The sequence below is a fragment of the Trachymyrmex septentrionalis genome, unplaced genomic scaffold (assembly GCF_001594115.1).
Source record: "Trachymyrmex septentrionalis isolate Tsep2-gDNA-1 unplaced genomic scaffold, Tsep1.0 scaffold19, whole genome shotgun sequence".
Lineage (NCBI taxonomy): Eukaryota > Metazoa > Arthropoda > Insecta > Hymenoptera > Formicidae > Trachymyrmex > Trachymyrmex septentrionalis.
This window is the reverse complement of record NW_017305071.1, coordinates 1965532-1979291: the sequence shown is the minus strand read 5'-3', so window position 1 is coordinate 1979291 and position 13760 is coordinate 1965532. Positions and strand designations below refer to the sequence as shown.

At 35.9% G+C, this 13760-nt stretch overlaps 1 protein-coding gene across 3 annotated transcripts in view; it reads left to right on the top strand.

Annotated features, from left to right (window-relative positions):
- The window catches only part of LOC108746936 (serine/threonine-protein kinase tricorner), a 141862-nt gene that overhangs the window by 22081 nt on the left and 106021 nt on the right, over positions 1–13760 (top strand). Inside the window, exon 1 of one of the 3 annotated variants that reach the window (XM_018484066.1) lies at positions 10957–13196. The exons of 1 other annotated variant lie outside the window; for it this stretch is intronic. In XM_018484066.1, the coding sequence (XP_018339568.1) occupies positions 12860–13196 (337 nt within the window). In that variant the 5' untranslated portion in view covers positions 10957–12859. Of the gene's footprint in view, positions 1–10956; positions 13197–13760 lie in introns of those variants that run through there. One more of the 3 variants, XM_018484065.1, reaches the window with a different exon arrangement.

Genomic DNA, 13760 nt, shown 5'->3' with positions numbered 1-13760 from the left:
AAAAAAATTTTTTTTTTTATGGTTTTACTTGATGAGATTTTAAAAGTATTTTTTAAATCGTAAAACAACCGGTAAATATTTTAAGCAATAAATTTAGTTATTTGATTGCTTTTTCATGTAAGTTTATTGCACTAAACTTATTTATATATAAATATGTCGTTTAAAACATTATTCTGCATTTTTTATTTATTTTTGCTTGCATTTTTCCTTAGAATATCGTATACTTGACCAGCGGCCGCAGATCGGGATCTCGCATAATGAAGTTCTAGTCCTGGCGATGATAATTGCGTGAAGAGTTCAGGTGGGCGCCTTATTAAATGAAATTATTAATTAGCAGTACGGATTGTTAACCTACTTCCCGGAGCTGGTCGTCTTAAAATCGCCGTTGCTTTCAGTACGTTATTCCTATCCTGAGTCTTATGGCCTCTATCTCGATCTTTGTAACTTGGCGTGTATCCACGATTCCGTTATTAAGTATTCCCCACTCAGTTTGCCGACCAATTTTCAAAATTACTGCCTGGTACCCACTTTCAAGACGACCCGGAAATGAATCTTCGACTCCCTGTACTTTCCCCATCAGGTTTTTATGGTCGATTCTTCAGTATTATGATCTTTGCAAGTTCATTTCTTGATTATGTCCTCGGATTTCTATGATTTAATAATCTGGAGTCTATACAATTATTCTTATTATTTAAGAATTGAGAAATGTTGAGAGAGAAAGAAAACAAAAAATTGTATAATATACTGCAGGAAATACAACAAAAAAAGTTATGTTACAATTTTTGAAATATATTTTAAATTAAAAAAATCTATTTAACATTCTCTATCTATTTAACATCTCTTTAAAGCTTGTGGCTATAATCTCATCTTATTTCAAAATTAACTGAAACATTCTTGAAAATTTGAAAGGTCAAAATTTATAATTATATGGGTTATAAAAGTCATACTTTATTTAGGATATCTCTTAATATTTGCTTCAACACATGTGCAAATAAAAATCAAGAAAAGTATGTAATATATATATGATAAAATTTTGAAGAGTCATACTTATATCTTAATAGTTAAAAATCTTGATAAATTTTATTTTATGATTATTTTGAACGTGCGAGTTTATAATGAAAATGTATAATGAAAATGTTTAAATATCATACAATAGTATTTCAAAAGTTTCATTGCACTGTAATACGATAAACGGGTAATCAATACGCTGTTTCGTTGTGTGATAAGTATTGGAGATATATTTTTTTACGAGCCATTAGTACTGAGCTGAGAGTTGCTCTCGTTCTCTTGCGTCATTCATTCGATCTTGACGTATAAATGATGATGCCGTTCACCTTTGGATGGTCGAACCAATCGCCGCATAAACTGCATCCAACAACTACAACCGTAAACATTTGCGTTACGCCTTCGGTGGAGATGTGATGTGTCTATGTCGAAACAGCAGATACATTGAGTTCTCATTAAACTTGTAATCTATCGTCGAAATAGATATCGCAGTGTTGTGTCTTCTCAGTGTCGTCGTTCGTAGAAATCGAGAATTTAATTTACTCAGCCAGACTAAGAGGTTCGATATATATTTACAGTAGTACGTTGTAGATCGATCTGTGATTGAGCCTCATTTCGGCGAACTAAGTTTGAATCAAAGTTTGAATCAATCGGATTTATTTAATCGTTGTTTAAGAAACGTTTTTTAAATGAAAGATTGATTTAAATCTAACTCAAATCGAATTCTCAGGTGAAATTATGATTATGAATATGTCTCACGGAAAACTTACAATATAATTATTCAATTGATAAGATCGCAAAATATCGATGGAATCGTGATGCTACATATATTACTAATTTATAATAAATAATTTATTAAGACTGTATATGTGAATGTACAACAAGTAAGAGTTTTAAGCCTATAACGGTCAAAGCTGGATCTTAGATGCTTAAATAATTTTTATGTGAATTTATATATATAATACTAAATATAGTATGTAGTCATTTGAACTGCGCGTCGAATTTGTTTTTCGTATTTATAAACGCAATTAAATTATTTATAGTAATATCACAAATTAAATTGGCAAGCAATTTAATTATTTAATGCTCAATCAAGCATCCTATTATAAAGATATTAATATGCTGAAAAACTGTAAATAAATTTATTGTGAAGAAATTCGGGTTCGACTCCTGGCCGAGATAATATTTTTCGCATTTCAAACATTTCAAACATTTTGAGATATTAATTTTTTTTAATGTAAAGAAACAAAAAAATATTAAGTTTTTGCTAATAAACGCTACAATAACAGCTGCCCTTTTATTAATTTTTATTTGACTTTATAGAAATTTATCCATAGAGCGGCCTTTTGAAGATTTTTAGATAATCATGATCGGATCAGAAATCGAAATATCAAATCGACGACTCGAAAAAGAAACAAAGTGTGTGTGTGTGTGTATTTTTATAAATATTTTTTAACAAAAGTATACTTTTATTTGTATTATATTTGTTGTACAAATTTCTCTCACAACTTCTGTACTGTCTCGTACATTTATTCAGTCCGTCATAAAAAATTGTCAAAAATTTCGCATAATCTGACCTCTAATCCCCTTAATGACTGAAAATAAATTTGCGAATAAAAGTGCGCGTAGAATATCAAATCAGAATAAAATAACATTTAATTATCATTATTCCGCGCGATTACGTGTTGACTTTGTTTACTCGGAGTGAAGTCGAAGTCTCTTTTTTCCTTAGTCGCTAGACTCATAAAGTTTTTATGGTAAGTTTCTACGCGGTTTTTTATTCGTACCGGTTTTTTTACGTAATATATAAATTGAAGTACCCGTACACTTTAATTGGTTGTTCTTAGCAACTTCTTTTGCTTAGTTAACAGCAGATTTCAGAGATAAATTTAAAGTTTTTACGGAAAAACAAACTTTAGCGATTCTCGCTGTACTGCAATATTTCAATGCTATCGTCATCTTTAATAATATCGAAATTTATTTTGTTTACTTGAATTATATACTTCATTATTTTTTTCTGTAAGAGATTGAGTATTTTTCTACTTTTAACAAGTATTAATGTATTAATAATTTTATTAATATTTTAATCGATTACATATTTATTCTATTGAAATACGACGCGCATATACTGTTTTTCTAAAACGCATTTACAAACCAACGACGCAGGGTCGAATAATTAACATATTGCGCAGTATTACTATATGTACTCAACTTGCGACATAATCGTATCTGCGCGTGTTTTACTACTATCGCAAGATCTAATGCCGGATATATGTCAACAATGCAGTGTAGTGCATGCCTTTAATTTTATCGTAAACTCTAAACTAAGGCATTCATAAAATGTACAGTATGTTATTTTCAATATTATTATTTCTAAAAACACATATACATCTACATATATGCAATCTGTTTCTGGCAACGTGCACGAAATAGTGTTTTACGTAATCGACAGTTAATTTCATTTTCCATTTGAAAGCCATTAAACTCACGTTTTTTCCAAACGCACTCGCTTGCCACTCGCACAATCCGCGTAATCAACGGCAAACAATTCGCGCGTGTACAATGCGTATTATTAACACTATATTCACACGCATCGTGTGGACACATCCTTTCGTCGGTCGAGACAACCAGCAGCATGAACCACATCCTGTTCCGATTGGCGTGTATGCACGCTGCCTCTGTTATCTCGTGTGTGCCCAGAAAAGAAATTCGTGTCTCGCGGATAAGACCTTCTCGGAAAGTGCGCGAGCGGAATGACGCGGACACGAGCTCGGATTCTCATTCCTTATTATTCACCCTCTGGCCTTTTTAATATGCACGTTATACGAGCACGAGTAATAATGCAAGCCCGGGCTTAGCAACACCGCGGAAAATATCGGCTTTTTATTGCGGCGCGAGTTTTACGTGGTATAATAATCCGATGGCCTAACGCGAACGTTAGACGAGGCCACGCGCGGTGATTCGTTCGAAGGTAAAATGGTGGATTACAGAAAGTACCTTTTACGATTCGCCGAATAAAAAGATTTACGTGTCTTAGAGAGAGTAAACAAGTTACGAGATTGAAGGGCAAGAACAAATGTATTAAACGGAAATTTTATGATGCGAGAAACAAGCGTACTTCAGGATCTATCGATGACATTATCTGAAAAATGAGTATTATATAATGGGTTGAGTTAAATAACGATTTTGTGACATGAATGAGAAAAAAATTTAACATTCTGATGAACGTGATTGAAAATTTAAAATATTCTATTATTTAAAAAGGGATTAAAGCAATATTTAGAAATTTAGCGATACTTTAAAGTATTATAGAAAATTAGAGGGAGAACGAAATATATACTAAAGAATAAAACACATTGAGATTATGTAATTCTAAAATACTTACGGAAACCCAAAAGTATTTAAATGCTTTGCAAAAAAGCACAATGCTAATGATTACTTATAGATAATAGAAAATAAGTTGTCTGTACCAATGTTTAACATTAGATACATGCGCATTACGATGATATTAATATATATTTGGCTAGAGCTTAGGTAATTCGTGGCATTCTTTGGCATTTTAACTGATTAGACTATGCTAATGACATGAATCTTGTAAGAAGCAGAATTAGCATCCTGCAAGTCGCTCGAATATTTTCATTGACTTAATATTTGCTGATATCTCATTCAGATTCAATCGTATTTGGCAAAACTACAGGATGTCTAATGTCTATTAGGAGTGGTGTGTGTTATATTTTTCTATAATTATAATTAAAATTAATTTTTATATTCAAATTTCTTTAATTAAAATTCTATTAAGATTTTGAAATTTTAAAAGAAAAGAAAAATTTTACGTCCCCGAAATTAAAATTATTGAGAATCGTCTTTCTTTTTTCTCTCAGAGAATTAGTCTGGCGCCTTGATTTTTTTTTACTAAGAATCTACATTATATTCTGATTCAGGAATTCTATATATAGCGGTTTTGGGATATCTTGTTTATCGTGGAAATGTAATGAGTTTGTTTTATGCTCGCGCCTTAACTTAAGATAACGTGTCATAAACTGAGGTCATTGTCTACATACACTTGGTGCGGAAGAGTGGCTCTGATGTTATAAATTTCCAGCTTCGTTTACCCAGACGCGGCGGATGCCGTGTTAAAAAAAAAAAAAAAACACCGGGTGCATTGTTCCCGTTGATGTAATTCCTTTGTTGAACTCCTTGATGTAATATCGCTGGTGCAACGAGGTTTTCATCTGTTTTCCAGTAGTGGTTTCGATGTCACTACGGTTTCCGGTGCATCGGAAATCGATCACAAATAATTAAGCCTTGACAGCCGTTTCGGTCGATTTCTGTTTCCTAACGACTAACCCACCAGGATGCCGATAATAGGTGAAGATAGGTCGGTGACGGTGCCCTCGGGGACCGTTCTGATTACACCATTACCTACTTGCGCTATTACTAATCGTTTGGCTGTACATGTACGTGTGCGTGTGTACGAATACACGCGCGCGTAATCGGTTTATCATAATTAACATCTCGCGGAAATCGAGCGAACGAACGGAAAATTTTCAAGCTAATTGCTGTGAAATTCGTTCTAATCCTCGACAGTTTGAGAAATTGTACGTCTTCTTGATATCCAGCAAAAAACTATGGTTGTTATCGTATTATTCAGTTAGGTTATAATATCTGTTTCTTTTTTATAAGTTTGTGATTTATTTAATTTCTTGACGATTTCCAACTGAAGAAGTTGAAAGATTCCTCTTTTTAGCCTTGGAGGATTTAAAAATAAAAATAAATATTAAAATCTTCCAAGATTTTAAAATTTATTCTTATAAAAAATTGAAGACTTTATATCCGACTATGATTAAATATTATTATTATAACTCTATTTTATATTAATTAAAGTGAATGACGCATATTTAATTATATGAGACCCGACTATAATTTTAATTATTATAAGATTGTTAATTTTAAGGAAATATATTATTTTACCATTATCTACCTCTAGTAATCTATTCATTATTATTCTATTATCTTCATTTGAACATGTCGATTGCATATGAATTATCAAAAGTCGCAGTAGACAAGAATTTTTAATGCATACTTAATTTATAAAGCTTTACACATTATTTTATAAAACTGAAAACGTTAAACCAACAATTTCTTTATATAATATATTGCTTAAGGTCACATCATTAATCCAGCAAAAAAAATTATATAAACGAAAATTATTCTCTTAGAATATTTCAACATAAAATTAAAATAGTATTTACAAACATATACATATAAAAAAAAAATTTTTTTACGTTTGAACGTTTTATTGGATTGTAATTAAGACAGAAGCAATGTTTTATAGTTTAAAAAAATCCACGTGTCGATCTAAGACTCTAAATAGCATTTTTCTTCGTTCCGTTTCTTGTTTCCATGAAATATTCGCTTGTAATAGAACTCTTTGTAACCGTAATTCATATGCATTTGCGGTAATGTGAGGTTCAACGTATCGCTTACGTGCGTCTCTGTGTCCAAAACCCTCTGTAGTATGTCTTGTCTGCAGAAACGATGGACATAAATGCCACCACATACGGGCGTGAAGTCTTGTTGCATTCGCGCTCATGCGCGGACACGCTTTCTGTTTTTACTTCGTCTTTGGAACGGGCTCTGTTACGCCGCTCGTCCGAATAATAATTGCCTCGACTTTCCATTTTTAACGAGAATGCGACGTTCACCTGTTTTGTCAATGGTATGCGAAAGAAAAAAATTACCGAGGAAAAATGAGTTCCTCTCGCTTTGCTTTTCCTTATTCTTCTCTCTTATACTCGTATGTGCATTTACGCACGTCTCAGTAATTAAAGGTACATAATATTACATTAATAGTTTTACGTTTTTGCTTCTTTGTATATTTTATATTCTTTTTTTTTTTTTTGTTAAATTCTTAAATTCTTTGTCTTACTCTTAAATTGCAATATTTTATCCGCTTTTATTGTTCGGTTTCGCGGAATCTACGCGGAAAAAACGATTTTGTTGGAAGCATAAAATTTTGCTGGATATGGATCTGAAAATAATTTTGTTGGACGATAAAAATAATTTTACTGGGAATCCACAAACCGGTGGCTAGAATATTTCTTACGGTGCAGCAACATTTTTCGCTCATCATTTTTTTTTTAGTTTCCAGCATAATTATTTTAATAGGTATTTTGATGGTTCAACCAAATTATTTATAGATCTGTATATCCAGCAAAACTTTAGAAAGCTTTCAACAAAATCGTTCTTTCCGTGTAGTATTTCACGCAATTATAATATTTTTCTTCATGTACTAATTCGCGTCGATTTGATGCGCTTCAATCTTACGAGTTATTCTGAAAGCTTTGTTCTCTGGAAAGTCTACAATAGATTCCTGTTCTATTTCACTCTATTATCTTCCTGTCTATCTTCATTCCTTCCTTTCGCATCCCGCGCGTTGTTCTCTTCCCCGTTTTCCTTCGTTAGCAACCAGCATACACTGCCCGAGCGATCACTTATCGACCGTATATGTCGAATCGCTGTTTAGACTTATCAGCGAATCAATTGACCGGTTCTGAGAACGCGGACGTGGTCAACGCGCGTGAACGTCACGCTCTTGGAGCGCCGATAAATTGGACCTCGTAGCAAATATCGAGGATACAATAAAGGTCGATAACGTTGAATATGAATCGCATTTCGATCTCGGCGAACCAGGGAGGAAAGGTTCGCGCTATTGCATGGCGTTTCATCCGTCGAGTGATTATTCGCTCGAAGATAAAACGAAGAATCGAAAAGTCAACATGCTGGAACTGAAAACGTTAGATCTACAGTGAGTGATTAAATTATTAGAGATTAAATTATACACCTATAAAAATCCCCTAATAAGAGTCTGGACTTGAGAAAGTCACTTTTGATTGGTCTGCTATGTTTTAACATTTCCCGAAAGAGAGATAGAGAAATAAATAAGAAAAAGATAGAACAATAATGAGGAAGAAAAACAAAATAGTACATGTATAATGTCTCTCCTGTAGATTTTTGTTCAAACTATTATCTTGTATACAAAACTGCGGTTTGTATCCAGACTTTTATTGGAGAATCTCAAGAGCTATCTGCACAAATTAACTTTGGGTCAAAGTAATTAATTTTAAATGAAAACAATTACTCTGTATTGTTATTATAATATTTTTTTAAAATAAAATATTGATGTTTACAAATTTTAAATATACCTTTGGCACCACTGTAGATAACACTATCTCTTATTTTTAAAAAAATAAAATATTGATGTTTACAAATTTTTCGGCATCACTATCTCTCATTATGAAACAAAATTTAGATTCTTGATTGGCCTGAAAATTCTCTAGATTTTAACTGTCCACCGAGAAGCTTTGGGAATTGATGAAGAAGGAAATTTCCAATGAATGTACTACTACTAACAAATATCAATTAATCGAATGATCGATTGATGTGTGAGATAAGAGTGAAGCGATAAACTGCTTAAATATGCCCAAACAAATTGACGCGGTAATTACAGCAAAAGGCGTTATAAATATTATTATAAATATTCGTTTTATTGTCATTTTTTACTTTATGATTTATAATTACATAAGCTAAGTTTACTTTTTTAGTGTATTTTAGTGCACAATCGTCTATTAAAAATTATATGCACAAACCTTTATACATATTGATTTTATTTCTACTTAAACTCACAAAAAACACTCTCTAAATTTGAATCAGGGGATAATCACTAATAGCAGTCGCAAATATACCACTGGAAATCAGTGAATTCACAGTAAATTCAACTAAAAAAAATCAATGAAACATGGATTATCTAACTTAGCTTTAGTCTATAAATTCAATGTATATGGTATTGGAATTGACGTAAATAACGATATTTTAATTATATAATACTCAAACTCCCTTTCTTTTTCAATTGAATGTCACTGATTGAGATTTAAAAGGCACATTCTCCAAACTGTAGCTTTAATAATTTGACCATACACTGTAACTCGATGCGTTTGGAAATGAAAGAAAAGAGATTGTCTATTGTTATTAAACATATTTTCGTCACTCGATTGAATCTCTCATGCGTGGTCTCGCAGGGTGCGTGACAGGGTCGAAGGAGTTTAGAAACTTTCGAACATGGCGCGACGAGACTGTATGATTACGGCACTCAGGTAAAACCACCTCGGTGCATCGTATTAAGTGGGGATGCAGTCGAGTCGTGCACACGCACACGTACACACGTGCCGTGCATACACGAGTACACATATGCGTGAGAGAGCAACTCTCTGTCAGTCACGGTGGGCCCGATCTCTCGGTCCCTCCTCTTTGGCTCGACGTGCATTCACGTACACGTACAAGTACATGTGCGTGTACTTGCACTGCACCGCCTACGCTTCTCTCTCGTCTCGTGCACAATATATATGCACGCGATATCCAATGTGAAGCAGATTCACGTCTCGAATAGTGATCTCCGTCCCATCGTCTCGCCTGTATCTTTTTGGGGAGTACAAAGATGTAAGAGAAAATATGCTAGAATTTTCGTTGCTTTTTTTCATTTATTATTAACATTTATATTTCTGTATTTGTTTATTTTTTTTTTTTCAGTTCTTGTATATTTTTCGGTTACGGATATACAGATTATTACGTTCCTGAAAATATTTTCTATGAGAGATTCGATTTAGATCCGTGAACGACGAACCTGCCGACCTGCCGACCTGGCATCGTCCAATAGACGTACGGCATCGTGTAGTGTTGTAGAGGGAAGTATTAGGCATGCTTGGTTGTGTATACCGCGCGTGTATTCACGAAAGACCGGTCTAGTCACGGATAGGAAAAGAGATAAAGATATACATGTAGGTTTGCAGGCAGACAGAGCAAGACGATAGGAGAAGGAGCAGTGAGATAAAGAAACGTTTAAGGCCGTTTCACGCTTTCCGTTAAAGGTAGAAATTAGCCAGAAAATTCAGAAAAATCAAAATACAAAAATTTTACTCAACATTTGAGCAGCTGTTATTAAACTATGTTTTTGTTTTCAGTGATTCTCAGGTTAAAGTTAATCTATAACATTGCTAGAAATGAACATTAAATGTGTCACACGATTACAAACGAAGATCGACCGATACTTGTTCGTGATATTTGTACACGATTCCGCTTTCGATATTCGTATAGATGTGAGATTTGTTTATTTGTGAACTAACCGACTTTAGAGTGGTGTTCATAGTCGATTGTTGCATTTAAGATTATCTTAAGTACAGATATCATCGATCAGAGAACTGTATTAACATCTTATGACATTACTCAAAAGCCACGTTTTTCATTTTCTGGTTAACTTCTGGTTAGGCTTAATTAAAAGTAAATGAAAAATTATATTTTTCTAACTATGATTAATCACTAAATTGATCTATAATTAATAATTTTTTAAGTACTTAAAGTAGCATTACAAGACTATTAGTTTAGTGAGTTAATCTTAGCTAATAAAACACAATTTTTACATTATTATCAAGTTAAGTAAAGTTACGTCCAAACAAGTTAACTAGATAGTGATTAAGTGGGTCTTGAAGTAAGTCCGAGCACTAAACCAGTCCAGTGCTCGCTTTTACCTAGTTGAATTTTAATCTCGGTTCAACGAACTATTTTCTTCTAGTTGTATGAATAAAAAAAGAGGAGAGTAAGTTGAATTGAGATTTATGTCAATCTACGTTGATAGAAACAAGCATAGGAGCAATTTTGAATCGAGTCTCCAAAGTGTGCGACGTGATAGGGCCTTTACGCAGCCTCGTGCGTGACGTGGGGCGAGCGGTCGCGCAGGTAGTGGTGGCGAATTGTGGTGGTGGTGGTGGTGGTGGTGGTGGTGGTAGTGGTAAGTTATGGTCGCGCGCGGGTGTGCGTGTCGTGGAGCGGGGCAGCCGCAAGAAAGCCAGTGGGGGGGAATTAGTGGCAGTCTTCTACGAGCAACGCGCGAGTCGTACCGCGGTCGTGTTCCGTACAGTGGCCGAGGTGGTGGAAAGAGAGGCACGACGAGGTGGTATACGTTAGCGAGCGTCGAGAGAAGCAGCGGAGTCTATCGTGAGCCCTCGAGGAGCGTATCCGAGCGAGCGTATTCCGGTCTTCTCGTAGTCGTCCTTCGTTCGCACGCACGCGGGTGGACGCGCGCGCGCGCGCGCGCACGCGGGTGCAATCCTGAGTGGAGTACGAGGCGAGAAAAAGGTGTCCTCCGAGAGTTGCGCAACCGGCGCACCGTGTCTTCTTTTCAGGATGGGTTAGAAGCGTGTTTTTCGCGAGTGTGATTTTCATTTCGTCAGCTATCAGTGACGTGATACGATCGTGACTGGTTCCTCATCGTGGAGACGTGTACAGTGAAATTCCACGACGACCTGTTCGTCCTTCGTCCTCGTCGTAAGAGAGAGAGAGAGAGAGAGAGAGAGAGAGAGAGAGAGAGAGAGAGAGAGAGAGAGACGCAGCGGGCTGAGCGAACGACCGTAACCGTCGTTGTCCGAAGTTGTCGGAATCCGGAGTCGTCTGCTCGCGTTCAGGGCGAATGAACTGCGCACGGCGATGATAGTTCTCCGCAGCGCGGCGATGCGCAAGTAATGAGGGAGCTGCGTGATCGACCGAGCACGACCGGCCGGTGATAGAGAGACGGAGAGAGAGGAGAAAGAAGGAAAAAGGAAGAGAAATTATATATACCTAACCTCGACCTCCAAGTGCTCTGTAGTAGCGTGCTGCGCAACGACGACATCGTGGTCACGCCACACGTAGTACAGACGTCGTATTCGACGGTACGAGACACGTCGTGGTAATGCGAGTTTTTACGATGAACGGAGCCAATAAGTCTGTAGCTGAACTAGTATACATTTTTGGAACTTAAAGTGAGATTAATATATGTTCGATATTTGGCGAAAGGAGAAAGAGTTTTAGTGCGATTTAGTGAAAGGAATAAAAAAAAAAAAGAAAAACAGATCTTAGTATTACTTTGTGAGGCTGCAACCTCTGGAAACGGAGTACCTTGTAACGTACCAAATAATAAAATCTTATAGCCGACGTGTAATAATTTCTTCTCGATTAACGGATCCGTGTTCTAAGGAGACTTAACTCTGTGATAGGAGGATCCTGGATTAATTGGAGAATCACCGGGGGACTTCGTGAAAGTCCCACCAAGCTGTGTCTCGTAAGCTCAACAAGTGAACCGTCGTCTCATAGTCGATTCCGCTGAAGAAACCGCTTCTACTGGATTATCCAGGAAACGGAATCTTACTACATGTCTTCGCGATCGAGAGCAAGGATTTAAATACCGACACTGCGCGACACGTCCTTTCACGTTTCGGAGTCCCGATCGATTTCGGAGCATCGGCTGCGTTAAATGCGCAACAAGTTGAAGGGAGAGCACGTGGCGAGCGCAGCGCGCTCGAATCAATTACAGTGTCTGTCCTTACGTAAGACCAGCTGACGCACGCGACAGCGATAACATTTGGTCGTCGCTGATAAGGGATTTGAGATTCCGCGAGCGAGCAACAAATCGCGAGAGTGGTCAGTCGAGACGAATCGCGGATCAAAGCAACGCGAGCGTATTTTGCTACGAAAATTCAAAAGCTTGATGTTTTTCATGTTAATCTCGTTTTGAATATATCGAACTCGCAGATACGAGAGAGAGAGAGAGAGAGAGAGAGAGAGAGAGAGAGAGTTTCGATATTTGAAAGAATTTTTACTCAAGATTTTTCGAGATTTATAGCATCGCAACATTACTCAAGGTGTCGATGCGAGAAAATTGTTAAAGAGTTCTCATCGAGGGCAAGAAGCAGAGGAATTCCTCTCCCTCCTCCGGAAGAGAGGGCTTTAATTATTACTAGTGCGGCAGGGCGGCAAGCAACTTTGAATGACCTTCGTATTCTGCGGCTTCGTCTTCGACTCGTCTGACGAGAAGACGAGACAAATGCCGGTCGCTTCGGAGGACTGGGTGCCCCACCCGGGCGCCAAGATAACCAGTTCCATCACCACCGTCAAGGGTGCCACCATACAGAGCACGACGACGGCCTGGATGTCGCCCTACAGCAGGACGGCACCACCGGATCGTGGAGGATCTAACAACAACAACAATAATAACAACAATGGCGTGGTTATTTTAGATGGCTGCAGACCACCAGCGGCCACAACGGCCAGAAGATTCTTCAGGTGGTTCAGTAGATTAGGACAACCACCGATGGGCAAGACAGGTAAAAAGTTCATTGCGGAAAGAGTATTCACGACAATATTTCTCTTTTCTTATAAAGATTATTTAAATTATTCTTTTTTTTTTGTAACAACAATTAGAATTGTTGAACACAGATGTCTAAATATCCAAATCTAACAATAGAATTATCACTCGTCACAAATTTTCTATATTTAATTCTTTAATCTTAAGTGATAATGATATCATATAAGATTCGTTTGTGAAACATTTTTTGTGATATTTTTTATATAATACTGAAGTTATAATTTTATGGAATGTTTGAAAACGAAAATATTTAAATAATAATGGAATTAATAAATACGGACCCGAAGAATTAAAAATGACACGTAATGCTTTGTCGTTATCTATGCTACGTAAACATCGATATTCGATGAAAAGAATAAATTATAGTATTGTCGATTATCGTCATTCTTAAATACTTTTTTGCAATAAATTCTTTACATTGTTTTAAAGATGTTTATTAGCATTAGTAATATTAAATTTTTTATCAATTTAATTTACGTACTCCATTGTTAGCTCAAAAAAGCGATGATAACCTAATTTCTTA